The sequence below is a fragment of the Lentinus tigrinus genome (assembly GCF_003813185.1).
Source record: "Lentinus tigrinus ALCF2SS1-7 unplaced genomic scaffold L226scaffold_58, whole genome shotgun sequence".
In the NCBI taxonomy this organism is placed as follows: domain Eukaryota; kingdom Fungi; phylum Basidiomycota; class Agaricomycetes; order Polyporales; family Polyporaceae; genus Lentinus; species Lentinus tigrinus.
Genome location: NW_027137967.1, coordinates 103,359 through 125,084, shown reverse-complemented (window position 1 = coordinate 125,084; position 21,726 = coordinate 103,359). Strand labels below are relative to the sequence as shown.

At 55.1% G+C, this 21,726-nt stretch overlaps 5 protein-coding genes across 5 annotated transcripts; 3 read left to right on the top strand and 2 right to left on the bottom strand.

The window, feature by feature from the left end:
• Nucleotides 1–1,211: 1,211 nt before the first annotated feature.
• Nucleotides 1,212–2,569, bottom strand: L226DRAFT_540506 (ribonuclease H-like protein). The gene is made up of 8 exons (XM_067681886.1): nt 2,291–2,569; nt 2,155–2,237; nt 2,067–2,100; nt 1,827–2,014; nt 1,757–1,764; nt 1,618–1,699; nt 1,538–1,569; nt 1,212–1,486 (listed from the first exon to the last, which is right to left on the bottom strand). Exons 1-8 carry the CDS (start codon nt 2,390–2,392, stop codon nt 1,410–1,412), a joined length of 606 nt encoding a protein of 201 aa, XP_067529262.1. The 5' UTR covers nt 2,393–2,569; the 3' UTR covers nt 1,212–1,409.
• A 138-nt stretch (nt 2,570–2,707) lies between these two features.
• Nucleotides 2,708–8,405, top strand: L226DRAFT_617399 (uncharacterized protein). Its single transcript, XM_067687032.1, has 6 exons — nt 2,708–3,656; nt 3,848–4,006; nt 4,062–5,065; nt 5,121–5,724; nt 5,781–6,297; nt 6,348–8,405. Exons 1-6 carry the CDS (start codon nt 2,774–2,776, stop codon nt 8,233–8,235), a joined length of 5,055 nt encoding a protein of 1,684 aa, XP_067529261.1. The 5' UTR covers nt 2,708–2,773; the 3' UTR covers nt 8,236–8,405.
• A 901-nt stretch (nt 8,406–9,306) lies between these two features.
• L226DRAFT_617398 (uncharacterized protein) lies at nt 9,307–12,279 on the top strand. The gene is made up of 5 exons (XM_067687031.1): nt 9,307–9,442; nt 9,571–9,746; nt 9,800–10,931; nt 10,991–11,181; nt 11,235–12,279. Exons 2-5 carry the CDS (start codon nt 9,600–9,602, stop codon nt 12,141–12,143), a joined length of 2,379 nt encoding a protein of 792 aa, XP_067529260.1. The 5' UTR covers nt 9,307–9,442; nt 9,571–9,599; the 3' UTR covers nt 12,144–12,279.
• A 335-nt stretch (nt 12,280–12,614) lies between these two features.
• On the bottom strand, nt 12,615–15,566 carry L226DRAFT_495434 (MFS general substrate transporter). Its single transcript, XM_067677517.1, has 20 exons — nt 15,268–15,566; nt 15,151–15,208; nt 15,030–15,100; nt 14,950–14,969; nt 14,836–14,896; nt 14,724–14,780; nt 14,621–14,674; nt 14,484–14,546; nt 14,268–14,329; nt 14,184–14,199; nt 14,090–14,124; nt 14,012–14,030; nt 13,844–13,944; nt 13,672–13,779; nt 13,566–13,616; nt 13,457–13,509; nt 13,262–13,396; nt 13,090–13,195; nt 12,935–13,035; nt 12,615–12,877 (listed from the first exon to the last, which is right to left on the bottom strand). Exons 1-20 carry the CDS (start codon nt 15,469–15,471, stop codon nt 12,714–12,716), a joined length of 1,539 nt encoding a protein of 512 aa, XP_067529259.1. The 5' UTR covers nt 15,472–15,566; the 3' UTR covers nt 12,615–12,713.
• Nucleotides 15,567–16,464: 898 nt separating this feature from the next.
• On the top strand, nt 16,465–21,662 carry L226DRAFT_516920 (uncharacterized protein). The gene is made up of 14 exons (XM_067678494.1): nt 16,465–16,764; nt 16,834–17,146; nt 17,200–17,314; nt 17,371–17,667; nt 17,723–18,305; nt 18,361–18,387; nt 18,450–18,712; nt 18,779–18,810; nt 18,863–19,176; nt 19,227–19,383; nt 19,436–19,497; nt 19,558–19,766; nt 19,817–21,084; nt 21,143–21,662. Exons 2-14 carry the CDS (start codon nt 16,846–16,848, stop codon nt 21,490–21,492), a joined length of 3,978 nt encoding a protein of 1,325 aa, XP_067529258.1. The 5' UTR covers nt 16,465–16,764; nt 16,834–16,845; the 3' UTR covers nt 21,493–21,662.
• The last annotated feature ends 64 nt before the right edge of the window (nt 21,663–21,726 follow it).

The window sequence follows — 21,726 nt, the reverse complement described above, 5'->3', positions numbered from 1 at the left end:
CCGCCGTCGCTAGAATGACGTATCGCAGTCGCACCAGCAGAAGGCGTGAGCGCGATAACGGCGGGATCAGTGGTGGCAATGAACGCGCAGTATTGCCGGGCGCGAGGTACCGTCGACGACGAGTCATCTGTCCACGAAGCCAGAAGTTCGACCGTACTGGACCTCCAGTGGACGCGGAGATGTTCACGGATGGCTCGGTCTTGTACTGTACTGGCGAGAGCGTTCTCATGCAGGAATTGGTGGCATTGAAGATACATACGTCTTGGAAAGATCGAGGCGGGCCCGGATCTCACGCGCCCCCGCATGACGGGCGGCGACGCCGATGTTCACCCCGCGGGGCGTGCCTCGGAATGAGGGGGGATGCGGGGAGGAGGCCTATCCGCATTTGGAATTATGAGGCTGTAGCTGGCCGTCGTCTTGATAGAGCAACCTCTGTCACCCACTGTAGGTAGGCCGAGCGTGGCACGCAGCTGTCTGTTACGCAACCGATATCCTTCAGTGGTAGTTAGTCCGAGATTGCAGCTAAAAGCTGGGTACTCACCAAGAGCACAGTGTATCGTATGGATCCTGACAATGCACTCGATGTTGCTGTTGAGATCCAAAGATTGACTTCCGTGATCGAGACTCACCCAGAACAATCGCATTCGTTCAACCTATGAAACCACGGATGCCATGAACAAAACAACCCGCTGCAGTCGAAGTCATGTCTATAGCAATCTCGCACGCGCCACTGGTATGCTTTGTGAAGGTCGCTTGTAAGGGGTAGAAGCGCGAACGCAAACCGGTTGCGCCCATGCCTCGCCACGAGCAGGCTCAACCTCGGAATCACAAGCCTTCAGTCAATGACGACTTCTGGGCTTCTCGGGGAAATAGAGTCGATGCATCATTAATCAAGAAAGGCACGGCGGAGCTCATCGTTGCCTTACAGAGATTTGCGGTGTTAGGCCACCCCCACGACACGCCCGGAAAGGCAGGCGAGGAGGATCGCGCGTCCAGAACAGCGAGGAAGGGCAGGATTTCGAGTCGTGTGATATGTCCGATCAGCATGACGTCCCTTGAAAGGCACAGGGCAAGGCGACAGCGTCTCGAATAATATCCTCGATGCGTCCTTCTGCGTTGGAGAGTCGGTCGAGGCCGTCTCTGGAGCGGTTTGCGATGGTCTGCCAAGCGCCTGGCCCCACATCTGGATAGCAGTCTTCCCCAAGGATTAACCGGCTGTGTTTGGAGACACCAGGACACGAAGTACAATTGACGGGAACTATGCGGGATTACATACCGGAGATGTAGGGACGGGAAAATTCTCGGTGTAAGACGAGGGAAGCTGGACTGCTTGTATACTTGGGCGGGCCACGAAGACAGCGCACAATGCAGTTCACGGTGTTATAAGGCAGGCCTCGAGAGATCCATCACTAGTACCGTCGGCCCATCTCTACTGTGGGAGCCAGACTCGGCGGCATGAACAAGTTCTTGCGGTACCATTGTAGCTCTGTTGCCATTCGAAGTCAGATAGGTACAGTGACGCGACAACGGCGGGTACCTCTGATGGATCCACGTATGTCATCCAGCGCTCTGTCGAACAGTTAGCACAAGAACGATGATCATATGCAACAAACACACCTGTGGGCTATTTCTCTCTGAGGTGAGCTCGGTGTCGCCGTAGAGTACCATCTTCGTGCAAGCTCCTTGATAGACGAGACATCTTTGCCAGACGAATTTTCAGAATACGAAGCCACACTGTCCCGGATACACGACTCACCAACAATCCTGACGTATGGCGCATCAACATCAGACTTCACGATGCTCAACGTGTAGATATGAGACCCTACCGGTAGTGGAGCCAGTTCACTATTTCGGGCATCTCTTCCACCAGGAACGCACGGTCCATGTGCACAGAGTTGCCTGCAAGCACGGCAGTCTTCTCCTTCGGTACCCATTTCTTGATATAATTGAGGACTTCCCGTGCAACGAAGTCTTTAGTGTGAGGTGATTCGATGCATGCTTGCGTCAGGCCGCTCTGGGGAAGGATATAGATTACTGCGACTATGCACACAGGCTCTATGACGAACCGCGCCGTGGGTAGTCCGACACCATTCGTCCATTCTGTGTCCCAGTCAGACCGCCGAAAGCGTAGCCAAAACAAAAAAGACGACGTACCCTTCAAGCACCTCCCTCTCAGTGCGGATAATGTACGAAACACCCTCGTCGACCACCTTCAAGTTTCCGTCGGTGATAAGAACCTGGAGGATGATACATGGTAACCATGGATATGCGAGCTTTCTGTACTACGTACCGCTATCTCGAGCAACCGGTCTTTGCGCGGAATCAGACCTGTCATTTCGCAGTCAATCCATACTAGTGGTCCCGCCGCCCAGTCGAGGGTCTTCTGCTCCATTGTTCTGAAGGTGCGCACGGGTGACAACCGGAGGGAATTGCGACGCAAGTTGCTCAGACTAGTAGAACGTAAGAGAGTCCTGAGCATGCCACTGAATACCTCAAGAAGAGGAGGTAAGGAGCCTGGAGGAAGATGCTCTGGGTATTGGGGGTTGAAAGGCTGAGTACGGGAGTAAGTATGTCAGAGTAAGCAAGGAGTAAGCCAATAAGTGCTTAGGAAAGGTGAGTAAGTAAGATAATAATTGAACGCAGCTGACGTAATCACCATTCTATATCCCGAGGCCAACCGAGGCCAGAAGTAATTGTACCCCGCGCTTGAACGTCTTCCACCACAACCACCCTCACTTCCTCCAACCACTCGCCCTTTCGTGTTGCGTACGCGATGGCGACACCGTATTCAACACCGCGCTATTCGGGCGCACCGAATCCCACTCCTCGGAGTACGGGGAAAATGCCCCGCGCACCGATCCACAACCCGTATGACAAGTTCACGCAGCCCGAGTTCGACGCGTGGATTGACGACATCACCGGCGCGTTGAAACGCGCCCTGGGACGCGACGACGCACCTCCTCTTCCTACACCAGCAGCACGCGTCGAACGTCATAGCTCCGAAGAGGAAGACGGCATCGAAGACTCGTTCGCCGAGGTCAGAGCGCGTCGCCTGGCAAAGGGCAAGGAGCGCGCACGAGAGGAGGACTACGAAGACGAAGGTATCTACGAACAGTCTGGCACCTCGGACGATGCGTCTGAGGGTGAGGAGTATGGCAGCTCCAGCGAGGAGGAGGACGAGGAGGACGAGGAGCAGGCGCCTAAGCAGCGCGAAGCTGAGGTCATTGACCTTCTTTCAGATGACGAGGAAGATGAGGAAGAACAGGAGGTCGGCAGTAGTGATGAAGAGGCCGTTGCAGGTCCTGCGCCAGTGTTCGATGACGAGGAAGCCGCGGAGGGCAGCGAGGCCGGCTCTGTCGAGGAGAACCACGGGCATGCTCCGCTGGATGAGGACGAAGAGGAGCTTGAGGACAGCGACGCTGGTTCTGAAGGTTACGACCAACAAGTCCGCAGTAGCCCTGCTCCCGGACCGCCTTCTGCGCATGAGGTCACTGAAATCTTGGATTCCGACGAGGAGGAAGAGAGGGAGGCGCATCTTCCTGCGCAACGTGCCATTCCACCGCGCTTTGCGCGCAAGCCGGATATTGTTGCTCCTGCGCGGATCATCAACGGCGATGACGAAGAAGACAATGAGCAAGGAGAGGAAGAGGCCGAACGTGAGTACTCATTGGTCATCGGTTCTTCACACCAGCATGGTGTCACTCTCTGCCAGCAATTTTGGTTGTGCGGAACGTATTACCGTGCGTTCTTGTTCGAATATAACTGTTCTGTAATGAATCATGCTAGTATTCGATCTTCAGTGGCGTGTTCGCAGCCGTCGATTTGATGCTGATCGCTTTCCTTTCAGCCTTCCCGCCTCGTACTGTGGAAGTAGATGTTGACATCCAAGATCCATGGAGCGGACCTCGCACGTTCGCGGAAGACTTATACACCGGTGGTGACGTTCCGGCAAGCGCACTCGAACACGGCAATCCTGACGTTTTTCCGACTGAAGAGGACCTGGATGGTATGTGGTCTCAGTATACGTGTCCTGCCGAGGCTTATTTGCACGCTGCATACAGAGCTAATCGTTGGCGAGTCCGCCCAACCTCCTGAGATTCCTGATCCTTGGGAAGGTCCACGAACTTACGCTGAGGACTTCTACTCTGGCGGAGACGTCCTACCAGAGACTCTGGAGAACGCAACGCCATCTCACCTTACGCCTCGCGAGGACAAGCTCTACATCCCTGGCATCACTTCTCCGATTGAAGAGCCTTCGCAGCCCACTGTCGGAAAGCCGTCCCACCCAGCAGTCGACACCGGCGACCTCGTCGACGATGACTTATATGCTGATATCGAGGGTCCTCCAATTGAGTACGGTTCAACAAATGTCGAGAATGCTCCGACGAACACTGCCACCGACATCCCTGGTTCACCGCCTCCCACTCACCTGACAAGACACGTCGATTGGAACTGGCCGCCTGCATTCCCAGGGAAGGTTGCCACGGGTCCCGGACATCTTGATGGCGAACAGAGCGAAATCATAGCTATCAGCGATGACGAGGACGATGAAGCTTCTCCAGGGGGACCATCCACGGAGGCTCCCGCCGCTTTGGAAGGCGGCTCCATCGACGAGCAGACCGCCTTCGTCGAATACACCGACTTTGGTCTGTGCGACATGGGTCCGCCGGGATCCGACGTGCAGGGTGCGTTTGAACCCGTCAGTACTACTGAGCTTGACTTCGGCGATCTCCCTCCTAGCCGTGGCGACTTCCAGGACGCTTCCTCGGTGCCTCATGACGTCGGCGAGGATCTGCTGGCTTCTGCTGTCGATGAGGGAGCTGCAGAGTTCCTGGAGTATCCCGATGAGGATGAGGATACGGCTGCGGAGGATGCGAAGAAGTCCTCAGAGGTAGGAGGAGATGCGCCTGAGCCGTCGGTCATTGTGGAGGAAGTCGACGAGGATGAACTTGCGACTGCACCTGCTGCTGAGATCGATGTAGTCTCTGTGTCTGGTGACGGTGTCGAAGTCTACTCCGGAAAATACTTCGTTGAAGAGGTTGCGACAGAAGGACGACGTACTCCGGTATGTCTCACATCCACGTCGGCCTGCTATTATGGCTTATAATTCATTTATACAGGAACTGGAAGTCACTCCGGCACCAGAAGAAGTGCCTCAGGCCGGATTATCCTCTGCGGAAAGCACCGAGCCAATTGCAACTGCCGAGGTTCCGTCCGTTCACATTGACACTGAACTGGCCGCCGCGTCCACTGAGGATTATCCTGCTCCCGTCTCTGCGGACCCCACCGTTCCTGATCCCGCTAGCATAGCTCCCACGCCTGCGTCTCCTGCATCGCCCGCATCTCCAGTCGACTCCATCGCATCCAGCAGTGGCGAGAAAGAAGCTGGGGCTGCCTCGATCCCTACACATGCTGCGTTGTTCCCTCTACTCCGCAAGAACGCCGTGGCGCATAGTCCGAGTGGTCTGTTCACGCCGCTTACCACGGGATCCATCACCCCTGAGTACCCGTCGGAAGAAGCTGAAGCTATTGCGGACGGAGACGCCGATGGAGACGAGGAAGTTGTGGTGGCACCTCAGGCTAAGCCTGAGCCAGAGGAGGTCGCCGAAGTCGAGTTGCCTGCCGTTGAGATCACTGAGCCCGATGACGAGCTGGCGTCCCATGAAGATGTCCCAGACAACGTCGCGCAAGACGCTGCAGTTGCAACCCCTGTTGCGCCTTCAGGTGAGCTTCTCAGCGAATGATGTGTCGAATTGTCACTGAAATGATAGTTGCTTCAGTGGAGGATGTTGTCTCGACCAACGATGCAGACGTCGTGGAAGCCGTTCCCCGAGACGTCTCTGTTCCTCCCATTCAGGATGACGTGCCTCAAGCAGAAGTCTCAGAGGAGCAGCGCGGGCATTCTTCACCGAACGAAGATCAGGCCGAAGAACATAGTCCGGTTGAAGTTCACCCTGACGAGGTCCACGCAATCGAGACTCAAGCTGACGAGGTTCAGGGAAACGGCGCCCAGCCCAACAAGTCTCATCCAGTCGAGGTTGAGCGCGAAGAGACTCCCTCGACCGATGCGGACGCTGATGCCGAAGGCGAACTCGATCCGGACTACGTTCCTTCGGAGGACGAGGGTGCCGAGAGCTCACCCGCGGTGGAAGAACACACCTTGCCCGTTCTGCCTGTCGAGGACGACGATCCCTTCTTCGTGAAAAGCGCTGATGAGCCTGTTACGCAACAACACGGATCGGCGCAGGAGGCGCAGGACGACGACCACGACTCGATTGCATCTTCTTCTGCTGACAAGTACGTATTGTGTGCACTCGTGGAGACTACCGACTCACATGATATCTCAGAGAACTCCCTGTTACGAACGGCACCATCGAGGTTTCTGCTGTCGCAGCGCCTGAGGTCGAACAAGCGGAGCCAGCTGCGTCTCATGAGCAAGAAGTCATCACTTCTCAGCACTTAGCACCCGCCGTGGAGCAGGAGGCAGAGCCTGTTGCTATCCAAGCGACGGAGGCCGTTGCTTCTCAAGAGTCAGAGCCGGCTGCGTCTCAGGAGACAGAATTTGTTGCTTCCCAAGATACGGCGGTAGACGAGAGCCAAGATGAGGTCAGGCCGCTGAAGCGCAAGCGGAAGTCGCCTCCCGTTGAGAAACCAACGAGGTTGTTGAGACCTCGGACGGCGAAGTCGCTCGACAAAGGAAAGGCACCGGATGCTCCCATTCTGAAGTCCAAGAAGGTCAAGGGGAAGGGCAAGCAGCGCGCACGCGAAGAGTCAGATGACGAAGATGACGCCCGTTCCGTCGCCAGCGAAGCAACCTCAGGAGGTTCCTCCGCTGCTGCACAGCAGTTGCTTATCCCGGGGAGCCGCGCCTCTTCTCGCGCGTCATCTGTCGTTTCGAATGCCCCGAGCACGTATTCGGGCCTGTCTCAACCGTCGCCGACCACACTACGCACTATCTTTGGTCATGGAGACCAGCCAATATTACCGTTGCGACATGATGGCGGTATCCTCCGCCACCACCATGGTGCACGACTATTTGCTCCAATGGCCCCTGCCCCTCCCGCCGCCCCAGTTATTCCTGCTCCTCCCCCTCTGGCGCCTCAGCGTCAAGCATCGAACCCTCCTTCGAATGCAAGCGAGAAGTCATCACGAGCGTCTGCCGAACCAGCACCATCTCAACCCGCAAAACCTCCTCAGCCAGTGCAGCCTCTACCCTCCCGACCATCTGTTGCCTCTTCTGCGAGTTCGAGCTCACCTGTCACCCGGGCCAACTGCCGTTACCACACGATCAGTATACCCCGCTCTGGACATGCCCGTCGTATCCATTTTGCGGTGCCGGGTTGTTCGCTTGGCAACGGCGAGCTCATGAAGGAAGAGCGCATTCAGGATCACGGCAATGTGGATAGCAAGGACCTCGACAAGCTCTGGCCCTACGTGGAACAGCTCAATCTCTCGTCATATCTTCTTGGAGTGCTCCGGCAACTCGTCGGGGTCGACCTGTTGCGCGAAAATGAGGTGTACTACCTCCCGAAGCCCGGCGACAACGTCAAGTATAAGAGGCGTCTCCGTGCGAATTCGACACAGGGGGAGACTATCACTCGAGCCCAGCGAGAGTCCATCAGCGCGCGAACACTGTCTCACGGTGCCTTTGGACGTGCAAAGGACGTCTCGAAGGATCATGTTCCCCGTGCTATACCACCTCCATCACAGGCGTCAGTGTCGACTTCTGGCGGTTCCGCGAGCCATGCGGGCAAGCTATCCGAGCGAGGAAGTGCGGCGACCAGTGCGTCCTTTTCTGAAAGTGAGCTCAGCGACCTGGAGGACGACGAGGAAGACGTGCGGCCCCAGAAGCGCGTCAAAGACGAGCACCCCGAGCCAGAGTCTGCACCAACCGTAGAGGCCAAGGCCGAAGAACCTGAGGGCGAGCCGTCGCAGGTGTCGGTGACGAACGGCAATGGAACTGCGTCCGCGAGCACGGCAAGCCGTAGACTCCAGCCGCGGCGGAGCAAGAAACTCGGCACCGATGCTTCGGCGTACAAGCCTGTGGGCGGGGAGAGCGATGGCTCGGATGAGGAGGAGATTGATGCATCGAAGAAGCGCAAGCGTGGTCGCGGGCGCGGCATCAAGCGCAAAGGGACTGAGGAGAACGGAGACGGTCCTCCAGCAGATGGGGCTTCCGAGAGACCAAAACGCCGTCGCAAGGCTGCTCAGGAGGCTTCCGAGGCTGCGCAGTGAACGACATCATACGTACCTCCTTTATGTCTGTCTTGTCATAGATTTGATTTGGATCTGATGTACAGTATAATTCACCTCGCGATCGTGCTTGTGCATTTGTACAATATTTCCTGCATATCAAGAGGCGCGAATGCTCAATTCAGCTCATACAGCCTACAGGCGTGAATCGGAAATGGCATGTGTTGCGATGTTGCAGTCAGAACGAAAGTTCTCTGCGCATGCGTGTTTCTCTCTTGTATCCTTCACCATGATCATAATACAGTGATTTCTGCCATGTCAGCGGCCGAGCTTGCGAGGCCGTCCCGTCCTCTTCGAGGCGCCTGTTGGGCCGAGCCTGCGAGGCGTCCAAGTGTGACTGTCTTATGCCGGAGGCATCCCGCCGTCATCGAGGATACTGAAGTTACATATCAATGAGCTAAAGGCGAATCTCACCCAACAACGAGGGAAAGCCACGGGTCGAAATAATCAACATTGCGCACAGATTCTCTCATCTTGCGGGGCCAACCCACGGGCAGTGCGAAAATGCGAATTTATGTACATATCAAATTATGCACTTAGGCATACTCTGCTGAGCCTGCGGCGAAGCGTTGCATTGAGCCCAAGGCGAATCATCGTGCGGAGCAAAGCCACGAGCACGAGACTAGTCATCTCGAGGTACGTAGGGGTCAAGGCTGCAGAACTTCAAGGTCCAGGCTCGACCGCGGGTGGCCTGAAGCACCATCCCGCCCCACTACTAAAGCCCAGTACACATGAAGTATTCTGTGGGACGTCCATTTATTCTGATCTCTCTATACTGCATAAGACGCTACAACGACCATAATCCTTGGACTGTCACTCTAACCACCGTCAGCACTGCCACCGACTGGGACACCGTCGCATTTTTTAACATCACAGGACTTGTCGTTGAATGAAGATGCTGCATTGACCAATAAAAATTGTATAGAGCTGAAATATAGAGTAATCACGGAGCTCAATCGAATGATTGGAGTGGGTGGTTGGGACGCACCATGGTGGTCCTCGGTCAAGGGGTGCACGTGGCGCTGTGGTTTGGGCGCCTACCAAACTTGAACCTGCTTTGCTCAGAGCCGCCACGCAACCATTGTCGCTTCGGCTGGAACTTGCTCTATTTGGCCTACAATTGCCGATCTGAAATCTCATTCGTCCATCACGCACCTCGTGAACAGCATAAAACGCACCCTCGACCCCAGTAAGTGATTGTCCTATCCCTTTCGCTCCCCCCGTACCCCTTCCCCGCCATGTCTACCACCGGCAGTGGCGTGACTGACTCGGTTAATGCTGTCCGTAATGAATACTCAACTTATGCTCCAACTGTAGAAGAGATCCGCCTCGAGCTCGCCGACATCATGCACGGCAAGAACTACATTCTCCCTCTCGACCAGTTCGTCGAGCACTTCTTCCTCGGCTCCCCCTCAAGGTCAACGAAGGCTATCACGAACCTCTTCGCAAAAGTGCCCGAGTTTAAGACAGAGAGAGAAATGTATGACCATTTCGTGAGTCATATCCCAACCACCCTTTCATGATTGTGTTTGTGACGCCAAACCAGACGTTCAAGTTCAATGGTTCGAAGATCTTCCCCGGTCAGAAGTTCGTCACCACCGCCTGGAAGTCAGATGCCAAAGATTCTACCGGCCAAGCCATCGACTGCGGCATGTACCCCGCCAAGTTCGCACCCGAGGAGAGCCAGACCGCCGCGGGCGACGAGTCGAGGCGCACGGACTGGTCTCGGATCGATCTCTGCATTGAGTGTAAGCTCGATTCAACCAGTCAAGATCCGTTTGACGAGAGGAAGCTCGACAACTCTCCCGAGGCTGTAACACGCCAAAAGGTCCTCGGCCAGATCTTGTCGTACGCCGAGCTCGTCTTCAGGCATCAGCAACGCCAATTCCACTACATGCTCCTGCTCTTCCGAGAGTGCGCTCGCATCATCTACTTCGATCACTCGAGCATGGTCGTCACAGAGAAGATCCCCTACGCTACCCAAGGCCAGGAGCTCTCCGAGTTCCTCGTCCGCTATGGTCGACTCAAGAAACCTGAGTTCCAAGGACACGATCCCACTGCCGTGCGCATCGAGAAGACCGATGATCTTCACTCTCTGGTGCGTGAGTACGCGGAGAACTGCGTCACCAACGATGCGGAGGACCATGCGGCGGGACTGTTTCGGGACTCGCTTGTCAAGTCATGGCCGATCTGGAGGCTTCAGGTGTACGATGAGCAGACGGAGACAGAGCACTGGTTCGCTGTCGGCAAGCCTCACTCCCAGGCTTCTGGTGTCGCGGGACGCGGGACACGCGGATATGTTGCCCTTCCGCTCCTACTCAACAAGAATGGCGAACTTTCAGTACCACCGTTCAACAAGAGAGGCGAGCCCACGGAGCCCTTCGTGTATCTGAAGGACGCATGGCGTATCGATCATCCCAGCCTTCAGAAGGAAGGGCTCGTACTAAAGGCCCTCAACGACGCGGAGGTCCAATTTGTTCCCACTGTTTTTCAACACGGAGATCTTCCCGGCCAATCCACCCTCTCCTACCAGAAGTGGTCTGTTCTTCGTGGAAAGGAGGATTGCAAGCTGAAGCCTCATCATCATTATCGGTTGACAGTTAAGGAGGTCGGGAAACCACTCAGCGAATTCGATTGCGGCGCCCACTTGGTTGTAGCCATCTTTAACTGCATTCAAGGTAAATCCTTCTCGTTGCAATTTGTGTATATCATTCCGATGACGATTGCCGATGTTTAGCGCATGAGCAAGCTTGTAAGGCAGGTTACATCCATCGCGACATCAGTTCTGGCAACATACTGCTCTGCAAGTCGAAGAGTGGCAAGTGGTTAGGGATGTTGAACGATTGGGAGCTGGCGGCCAAGTACGTCATGGGCGAGGGTATACAAGTCAACGCTGCTTCAGAAGAGTGCCCTGTACTGGAACGAACGGTGAGTCGCAAGGTTGCTCAAGCTATGGAGTATCACGCTGACGTGCTACGCAGGGTACTTGGCAGTTCCTCTCCGTCAATTGCCTTCTGGACAAGCACAGGATCGTCGACATCCCAGACGATCTCGAATCCATTCTTCATGTCCTGTTGCACTTTGCGGTCCGCTTCCTCCCTCACAACATCAAGGACGATTCCGTGGGGGTGTTCCTATACCAGTACTTCGACGACTACTCCACCAGCTACCACGGGCCGACCAGTAGCCCAGCCAAGTTCGCCGCCATGAAAGATGGCGAGATTAACCTCACGCTGCTCACTGGTGGCAAAGTCGTTGACGGGACCCCGCAACAGGATCTCCTCCACTTCTACGAGCAAGCCTTACCGCCAACCGAGGAGGATTCGGACACCAACAGTGCCCTTCCTCCGGGTCATCCCATCAACGATCTTCTCTCCATCTTATTGGGATGGTTCAAAGGGTATTACGCCCTGAGCAGACCCCAGCCGCCCAAGACGAACGAAGGGAGCCATACTACGACTCGCTGGACGGCAGACATCATGGACTTCGCCGGCGAGGATCCAGTGTCCCTTGCCGCCGCACAAGCTGCAGCCCGCGGCTCAGCGCAATCGACTACTGCGGCGAGTACAGAGGCTACGTCCGCTCAAGACACGCGCGCGTCGCCGACTGTACCTGCCGTCAAGGATCCCATGGCCGCTGCGAAGATCACCCACGAGGCTTTCAAGATCGAGTTTGTGACGCGCTTGTTCAATCCTTCCATCATATGGCCAGCTTTAGACAAATGCCCTGACAAGAGGCCAAAGACTTTGGTCATTGAAAAGACGGCGGCTGCAACAACGACAGCCAAAGCTGCGACCACCGGCGGTTCAGCGGCGCAGATGAACTTTTCGAAGCGGAAGCAGGCCGGGGGTGATGCTTCCAACAAGAAGCGTCAGAGGAGCGTCAAGTGATGGCTGTGGGATCCAGCTTGCGTACAATCTCATAGATGTCTCTCTACTTGGTCGGATAGAATGCGACTAATTTGTACCTTCTGCTAGCCCGTGAGAGTCCTTGTAATCCTATCATGATATACGGTTCTCCTGCTCCACCAGTCTGGTTACATTCATCATGTCCGTCCTTGCGACGGGACGGGAACGCCTCACGCATTCGATCGAGCGATCTATCGATCTGTCTGACAGGATGGCGGAATCTCACTGTGACTCCAGAAGGTGGGGCGGAGCAGTGATTCGGACGCAACCAGTCACTTCCTCACAATTTCAGCGAAAAACCAGATTGTCCACCTAGGTACACACCGGGGTACTTCGAGCATCTGGTGGCGTGGCGTACAGTTTTTCGAAGTTGTCGGGCGCAAGCAACACGAAACCCACGAGGTCTAGAGAGAAAGTCACAGATGTATAGATTGAGATACAACTACAGACGATACACGCGTCGCAGGAACACGCAGATAGCACAGGTACGATGGTGGCAGTTGAACTCAGCAACAGACTGGTATGATGTGACGTGCAGTCATCTCGTGCTATTCACAGCAGATAGCGGAAACCCCGTCTCCGCCTGAGTGCTTCCTCGAAGGTGATACCCTCCAGGCGCGCAGCCTCCTCGATACGTTCGCGCCGCGCGCCCTTGAGGTCGTTGAGCTCATCCTGTTCGAGTCGCTTGTTCTGCTGCACAAGGATACACCGAATGACTGCGAATAATATGAGAGAAACTCGAACAAGCAAAGCGGCAGTGCGAGGAAACGTACCGAAGGCGAGGACAGTAGCGAATGCAAGCGCAGCGAGGCCGATGAACATCGATGGATGGTAGTCCGGAGCCCACTGAGTCTTCCAGACGTACGAGCTGATCCTTAAGTTGGGGTCAGTGGACATGTACAATACGAAGGCCCGGGAGCGGACGTACAAGTTGCCGAGATTTCCAAAGCCGTTTACGATGCCGATGGCAGCCGACCGCTTTGCGGGAGGCCGTGGGACGACGTTCGACACCCATACAAGCATGAGTGCGAAACCTGCCGACAATACGTGCTTACGATCAGTAACACCGTCCAGGGAATATGTACGGCTACAGGACGAACCGGCGTAGCCGCAGGCCATGAGGAACATCGCGACATAACGGCCGCCGATGGACATGGTGCTGACACCGATGATGTAACCTAGCATGACTCCCCACCATGGTACGCAAATGTGGAAGAAGCGCTCTCCTGTGCGGTCTAGTAGATAGCGCGGACTCAGTACCAGCAGGAGTGTACATAGTATGAACATGTGCATACCAGCGTTCCAGGCGTTCACGCAGCAGACAATGGTGGCAAGGATCCACGGTGGCCTGCGAGATGCGGTCAGCGTCCGGGATGATGCAACCCCCACATGGGAGATACGTACGCGGCGAGAAGTAGCGTTACGGTCGTCGAGAAGCCGAGCGTCCCCGCGATCCTGTAAGTGAATGGTCATAAGTATAGCAGGAGTCACCATGAAGGGTGATGCTCACGTCGGGAAGAAGTTCACAAAGCCGAGGCCAAGGAGCTGCGAGCATCCCATCAAGGCGAAGAGAGGCACTTTCGGATCCTTCAGCGCCATTATAAGCCCTTTGAAGGCTCTGTAGAGGTAGATGCGTTCGTAGTAAGAAGACAGTGACCATTGATGAAAGGCATTGAACGTACGAGTCGGATGCAACGTCTTCATCGGCTTCACCTGCGTCCTCGGCGAGACGGACCTGCGCGAGGCGGCGCTGGGCTGGGCTAAGCCAGCGCGTATTGTGCGGCTGAAGGTGCGGAAGTCAGGACATCGATGCAATCAAATAGCAGTGACCGCATAGTAGGATTACGAACGTAGTCTGGCAAGAGGAAACTAGATGACGGAAATGCGACAGTTAGCTCATGTAGGAGATAGGTCTGAGTAGTACCCACACTGCAAATATACCAATGGTAATTGTGATGGCTCCCTAGAGTGCAAATGAATCAGTCTCAAGATAGAGCGAAACCCAGGCTCCAACGTGCCAACCTCAATATAGAACAGCCTAAAATGGGTTACGAAGAGCCGTGAAGGTCAGTACTTGCGCACCCCGATTGCAGTGGTTGTGCATACCAGCGCCAGGCACGGATTCCCATCTTTCCTTCCATACGTGAGAGTATCCCTGCTGCCATGAGCTATTGTTGGTCGGGATTCGGTAGAGAAGACGGATTCGTGGCATCGTGGCGGTGAAGTGCAGAAGTCAAGGGGGAACGGGGGGGAGGGGGGGTGGCCAAGATTGATCAGCACGGAACCCACATTGGACAACGGACTCTGTAGTCGAGTACTCACACTTCCAAATGCGTTGGAGATGAGCAATCCTCCGTAGAGGATGGCAGAGCGGAACGCAAGCTCCTGAAATAGGCAGGTGAGAAATCGGCGAATGGCAGGGATCGAAGTCACCTCGTATGCGTAAATGGCCAACTCACTTTCCGCGTGTACCAGCGCGATAGGAGGTATATTGCACCCGGATAGAAGGCGGCCTGCAATCGCGTCAGCAGTGAAGCAGTCTCCACAGCTGTCATAACCGACCTCAGGTATCCCGACAAAGATGCGAGCAACGAGGATGCCGGCATAGTTGCGGGCAACCTGCACAAGCGCCATTAGTATGACATGCTTGAGAAGTTACAGTCGGCTGCAGTACCCCGGTGAGCGCACTCGTGAGACCCCATAGCACGACGCAGAGTGGGATATAGTATGACGGTCTGATGTGGAAGTCAGGAGAAGACGGCGTGAAGTACCCCGGAAATCTACGTACCTGGAGATGCGGTTCAGAATCTACGACTCACGTCGTCAGCGGTGCGTACGTAAGTAGAAGCTGACTGGCTGGTGTACTACCATGTTAGAGGGTATCTGCGCAGGGACATATGACGCGTAGAGCACTGCAAGTACAGTGGAGTACTGGATATCTGTGACACAGTCAGTGACAATCAAACCTACAAAGTGTCGGCGTCCGCACCATCTAGACCCAGGTCTTGCGAAAGCCCCTGCAACCTTGCGGCCGTGACTGCGACGCGCTGGGAAGACGTGTTATATGAACAGCGGCTCGCGAGGTATGGATCGTGGATCTACTCACATCAATGTAGTTCATGATGAAGATGAGGATAATCGTTGGGAGCAGGCGCATGTCCAAGAGGCGTACGAGCCGCCGTTCCGCAGAGGGACGGACGTCCTGGGCGAGTAATTCTCCATCCGAAACTCCTGTGGTCGAGGACCCACTCGAGGGTGGTCTGCTCTCGACGTGCTCAACGCCAACTTCATGCTTCTCGTTCAGGGACATCTTCCTCGACGTCGGAGATGCGCGACCTTGAGTGTTGGGAGGTAAGGGGGAGGGCAGACGGGTCGATGCCTCGCCAGGCACGCAGCCATGGTTCAAGAGATAGGCCTATATACGCGCGCAAACAGTTCAGGCCGTGTCGTATATTCATATCATCCTGCGGAAGGCCGGGGACCGCTAGGATGCATCTTGAACAGCAGGGAAGTCCATGTGACCGCTTTGACTGAAACTATCCACAGCGCTTGGCTGCATGGGGCGCGAGCGTGGGTGCTTCTCTCGGCATCCGGGGGCGTTCGCGGGTTCTTGGAATCGTCAGCTGAGATCATACTTCGATGGAGCCGAGGAGTGAATTTCTGGGGAAAGGTTCAGGAAGCCGAACATCATGAGAGAGGACTGTTCAGGAAGGTGTGACCTCACGACGACCTGCTGACCGGCACCACAGCGTCTGCGTCTTTGCCATCGTACTAGCTGAGGTCAACTGCATCATGCGTGGATGATTGGATGCGGTATAGGCGGGCTAAGTAAGTACTTGGCTACGCAACTTGCGGACCGCCGTGTCGTGCTTGGCTGTAGTCGCTGACGTGAACTCCTCTCCTTTATCCAGAATCACCCTCATTTCCGACTGCAGTTCAAGACATTGGGAAAGGCATCAGTTTTGATAAGTATGTCACCTCACTTTGAATAGTAGATAAGTATGACCGGACGTCGAACATGAGGCTCACCGGGAGTGGTTGGTCATCAGTCGGCGTGAACGTATTGCAGACGATGTGATCTATCAATCACCTGGAGAAAGACGCATGCGTCTGACAATAACATTGAACGCCGCACACAAATCTTGAGTCAAGTACAGCTGCAGGACCGACGCGGCCATGACATTGACGGTAGGACACAAGAAGACACTGGGCGTCTATCATCACGGCTTGCTACGTGGCGACACTGGCGAGGTCTTGAACAAGTCATACGACGCATGAACTCAGCACTCCCCTCCCTATCACTGCAAAGGAGCGTTTTCCAATGTCTTTAGCCAATGCCCCATGCAGTACTAGTCGCACACTCGCCATTATCTCCGGTTCTCATCGGAACCTACGCCATAAAGGCGGTACTCCGGCACGAGCGCGGAACGTCTGGCAGGTCATCGCGAACTATGGTTGACGTCGGCATGTCCACAGTTCTTCATCCACATCCGCAGCTCATAGCGCTTCGTATGCGCCGTCTTGGCGTCTCTTGACATGACATATCATCGTTGTACATCCCTAGCCCTGTGCGATCGCCTCCATCGAACCATCGCATCCCGAGGTATCGTACTGCTATTCCCACTCGCTTTGGACATTTAGAGCTAGGGCTCACCTAGACTAATCATCCTAGGATATTACCTAGATGGATGCGCTTCCATCCGATCAGCCTGTCCGCTCGACCAAGCCTCCCGACTATGATGTCAGCTCCGAGGTTCATCAAGCGCGAGAGACTTTGAAGGATGCTACGCGGATTCACGATGAACGACAACGTCCCGATTCTACGTTCGGGAAGGTTGCCGATGCTATCAATCCCACTGCCCAAATGGCATCGAATAGCGGCGGCCTGGACTTCTTACTAGACGGTGTCAACTCGCTTTCTGAAAGTTTACCTGCACTGGTCAAAGTTTTGGATGAAATCTCGAAGATCCACCCTTACATCGGGAGTGAGTACCCAATAAACCGAGTGGTGTGTCCTGCTGACTATCGGAGTTTGAAGTCGTTGTCGGCGCATTCAAGGTCGTCATTGAGCTCGAGGTCAAGCGGCGAGACAACGACAAGAAAGTCAACCTGCTCTTCCTCGAAATGAAGAATATGATGTCCGCGCTGCTACAGTATGCATCTACTTCCCGACAGTTCGGAGTCGACGCTGATGTCATTTCTCGCCTAGACTGCAGAACGTCCGACCCAACCACGTCGGCAGGGACGGTATCACGGTTGGCGCACGCCTTGAGGACCTCGTCAAGGATGCTGCAGTAGACATCAAGGAGTGCGCGAACGCGTGCGATACATACATGAGAAAGCGCCTCCTAGTCAAGGTTATCAAGGGCGCCATATGGGACGAGACACTGAAAGGCTACGTGCAGACATTCGCAGATCGGAAGACCGCATTTGTCTTTGCCCTGTCTATACACACCGGGATGAGCATCGATCAGGCGAATGACAAGCTGGACGAGTTGATGAATAGGTATCGTACTTCTTATTCATATCCATCAGGGCTTCGTTAACATATTCGCTGATAGGATGGACATCTTGCTCGAGTTCTTCCAGAAGACGTCCTCATACGAACAACGTACCCTGAGGAATATCATCCAGAAGGCCGGAGGCGTCGAGCAAGTTCTTCAGCAGACAGCGACCATGCAAGAGCTCTTGGATCGCGAACGCCCCCTCGAAGACACCGTTCAAAGCTACAGAGGCATGGGCGCACGAAGTCTTGGTCACTTCGAACGATTAAGGCGGAGCGCGCGCACGAGCCATTACCTCAGTGCCAGACCTTCACAGTATCATCCGACTCCTGGGAATGCATATCGAGAATCTTACTATCCTACAGTCCCGCACTTCGCCCGGCCTCGTACTGGCTTCGAAGGTCCTTCTGACGACGAGGATCCTCGCACCGCGGCCTTGGCTGCGGAGTTGCGCGAGTTGAAGCAGGAGCTGGCAGACACCCCCGCTGCAGCGATGCGGAAGAACCTGAAGATATTCGAACGGAGGTTCCAGATGCAGCAACGGGAGATTCTGGAGGAGATGAGGAAGGTTGTCATTCACGAAGGTGACAGAGTGATCAGTTCTGTGCTAGCAGGGCCGCATGAACGCATCATTGACCCGGTATGGTAGTCTCTGAGTATCGTTTCTCTTTATCATTGCTGACCTTTCCTCTCAGACTCTGTACGAGATTTGGAAGGACATGGTGTGTGCTGTCGCTTACTGTACTCCTGAATTTGGTAGCTAACTCTCGGATCCCTTCATCAGCGCTGGCGCGGAATCGTCAAGGCACGTCATCTGGTTCTCGCACTTCACGACTACTACATGCAGAAGATGGAGGATCAGGAGCGCGACTTGAAACTGGACCCTTCAGCGCCGCGCCGCATCAGTGAAGCGGACACTTGGACACTGAAGTACCTTGGCCTGACGGAATTGCAGCGCATTATTGAAGCGTTGGATGACGATGCGTCTGGGTACATCACTATACAGGAGGTGAACCGTTTCGCGACGTCTCGGCCTCAAGGCTGGAGGTACGTCGTCTGTGCTCCTCTTCGATGCTTGTGCTCGTGCTGACAGTTGTGCCATGGTGATTGCAGCTTATTACACTGGCTCGCATACTGGGCAGTTGGTCCGTACAAACTAGCGTACCCTCGGATATATGTGGTCTGACTACGATTCAGGATGGCAGCTCTCTATGACGGAGTACAAGCGCAAGATACAAAACCTCCTCGGAGGCATCCAGCGAAGCCTGGAGACCGTACGCGCTCCCAATCGAGCGTTTGTGAGCCGGTATCTCTCGGTGGTGAAAAGACTGGTGGATCGCATGACGTTGCAATTCCAAGGCAATGCAGAGAATATCGCGCTCCTTCCTCGATTTCAAGCGTACATCCACCAAGAGGAGGCTCAGCTACGGGAAGCCTTGGAAATCGCAAAGTACGATATCGACGCCTTGGACACACTGGCGCTCGTGAATGGGCGTAAAGGCCTCGAGAAGGTGAGTGTAAGTTTCCTTCACGAGCAGCTTCGTCCTCATCCAATCTACAGAATCTATACGTCGTTGTATACCTCATGCTCCTCCACCATCTTGAAATCATCCGCGCCGGTCACGTGGTTATTCTTCACCTGGAGGAGCTCATAGATGCGGAGACCGCGATGACAATAATCGAAGATGGTTACGTCCTTCGATCCAGTCTGCTATCTGGTGAGTAACATGCGACCCATCTGAATATCATTGCACTGATCTGTCTGGCAAGCTTTATTCCAGCAGAGACGTCTCTTGGTGCACCAGGAGATCGAGGACTTCGCATGTGGAATGGTATGGTTTCATCTTCCCCTGTTTTGTTTGCACGACGTGGGCTCATTCCCAACACCCAAGTTCTCCGGTTCAACCGTAATTATTGTCCCATCAGACGAACCATCTAGGTCACTGATTGGGAATCCCGATGAAATCGACCTTACTGCCACCCAACCTCCATTCACGACGTTGAAATATCCTCCTCACTTGGACGAGTTTTATCCCGTCAATGACGATGGTCGTGCCGATCAAACGGACTCAGACAATATCGATGACTCGCTGCAGCCACTGTACGTCCCTTAGCGTGTTGACCACCCCCTCCTAACACACTTCATTTCAGCCTGGGCCCATGGACGGGCCTTATTGGCGTACTGTACCAAGGGGTTCCGGTGCTATCGATCCTCAACGCCGTGTTCCATATCGCCCCGGCTAGTACGGATCAGGTGGTTGCCTCTCCGTTGTTGTTTCAGCCGTGGACCAGCACGCATGTGGACCTTGTGGCTGAGAAACTCGAGAGCGATGACGGAAGGACTTATCGCGTCACAATTAGAGGCAACTCATCCTTCTTCTCGTCAATGTATCTCCGCCTCCGACTCTCCGATGACGGCACGACACTCGCTGGTTACTGTTACCCAACCTATGACTTCGAGCTTCCCCGCAGCCCCGACGGTGCTGAGGAAAAGCCTATACCTGTTGTCCTGAAGCATAACTCGTCTCCAGAGGTCATGGCATTTTACCCATCCACGGCGGAACGCGAGGCTGGTCGAAGTCGTGCGCTCTGGCGCTTTGCCATCTCTGCCGTCCTGTACCGCATTCGGCAGCGTAACTTCTCCTGGGACTTCATCAAGTCGCGCAGAGATCGCAACCGTCGTCTCGTCTCCCTGCTCTACTACGAGGCCATCCGGGATTCCATCTCTGGGCCGTCTCTCGCCGAGGAGTCTCGCCGTCTCCTGGAGCGCGCCTTGCCGGGGGACCTGCACTTTGCCGGTTACGCTGCCACCGACCCGGAGAGGTTTCCATGGATCCTTCCCCCATGTCTAGACCCTTCGCCGAACTGCCAGCATCCAGGGCTTTTGGAGACAACTGTGCCATGCGTGCGGTGCTTGAGCTGTTCGCCCGCCTCGTCCTATCCTGGATATGGGTGCGTCTTCTGCGGTGTCACAGAGTGTCTGTACGACCACCTTCTCTATCGCTCTCCGTTGGACTCCAGTGGGCAGCACTGTATCGTGAAGACGCGGGTGCTAGGGTGGACGATGAACGCATTCCAGGAGGCTACGAAGAAGTCAACGGTCGAACTGCTTGACCGCGTAGGGACGATCAGGAAGATGATCTCGGGTTCGTCGGAGGGAGCGGACATGAAGCCAGGTACAACCGTCGAGAGAGGCAGAGATCCCCGGCCGTCGCCGCTTATGCAGGCCAAGGATAGGCTGAAGCACAATGGAGGCCAGGGAGACAAAGACGGCGATGAACCACAGGAGGTTAGGGAGTTGGCGACAATGGACGCAGGCCGCTCCGAAACGGCTACCGACCGCAACTCTAGGCCAGTCCTCTGCATCACATGCACAGAGAAGGTCACGCTACCTTGTTGGACGTGTGCCGAGTGCGAAGGTGAGTCGATTCTAGGACAATGTCCATTCAGCTCGGACTTGACGCTTCTCGTGCACAGAATCAGTAACGATCTGCGACGCATGCGACAAGAATGGCGGCATCGACCAAGGCACTCACAAATCAACGCACACACTGCTCCTGGCCTACCCCGGGGAAGACACTCGTTCGCGTTCGGTGTCCCCGTATTCTCGCAGCAGGCGGCGCAGATCGCCTTTACCAGTCGCCTTTGCCCCGACGGCTGTTCAGACGGATGGCTCTGGCGGAGTAAACGAACAGCGGCTCGAAGCGGTGGAGGAGAGGTTGACGAAGATCGAGGATCGGTTCGAAGCGGTCGAAAGTGGTGTCGCGCGAATGGAGCGTATGCTTGCGGCGGCGTTGGCAGCGCTTAATGTACCGCCTGCAACGTGAATGGCGACAATTCCCTCCGACTATGGATGCAAGCTGAGAACGTGTGCGGCAACGGTTGGTGACATGACATAGTAGTCAATCGTACAGCATATGGAACTTGATTGTACATAGTCGATATGTACTAGTACACTAGCAATGAAGCAAGAATAGAGATACAGGGTAGCTATACAGTGTGCGCATCTAACAGAAAGAAATTCGTGGCTTCATATGCAGGTACCGTAAAGCTACCGTGCG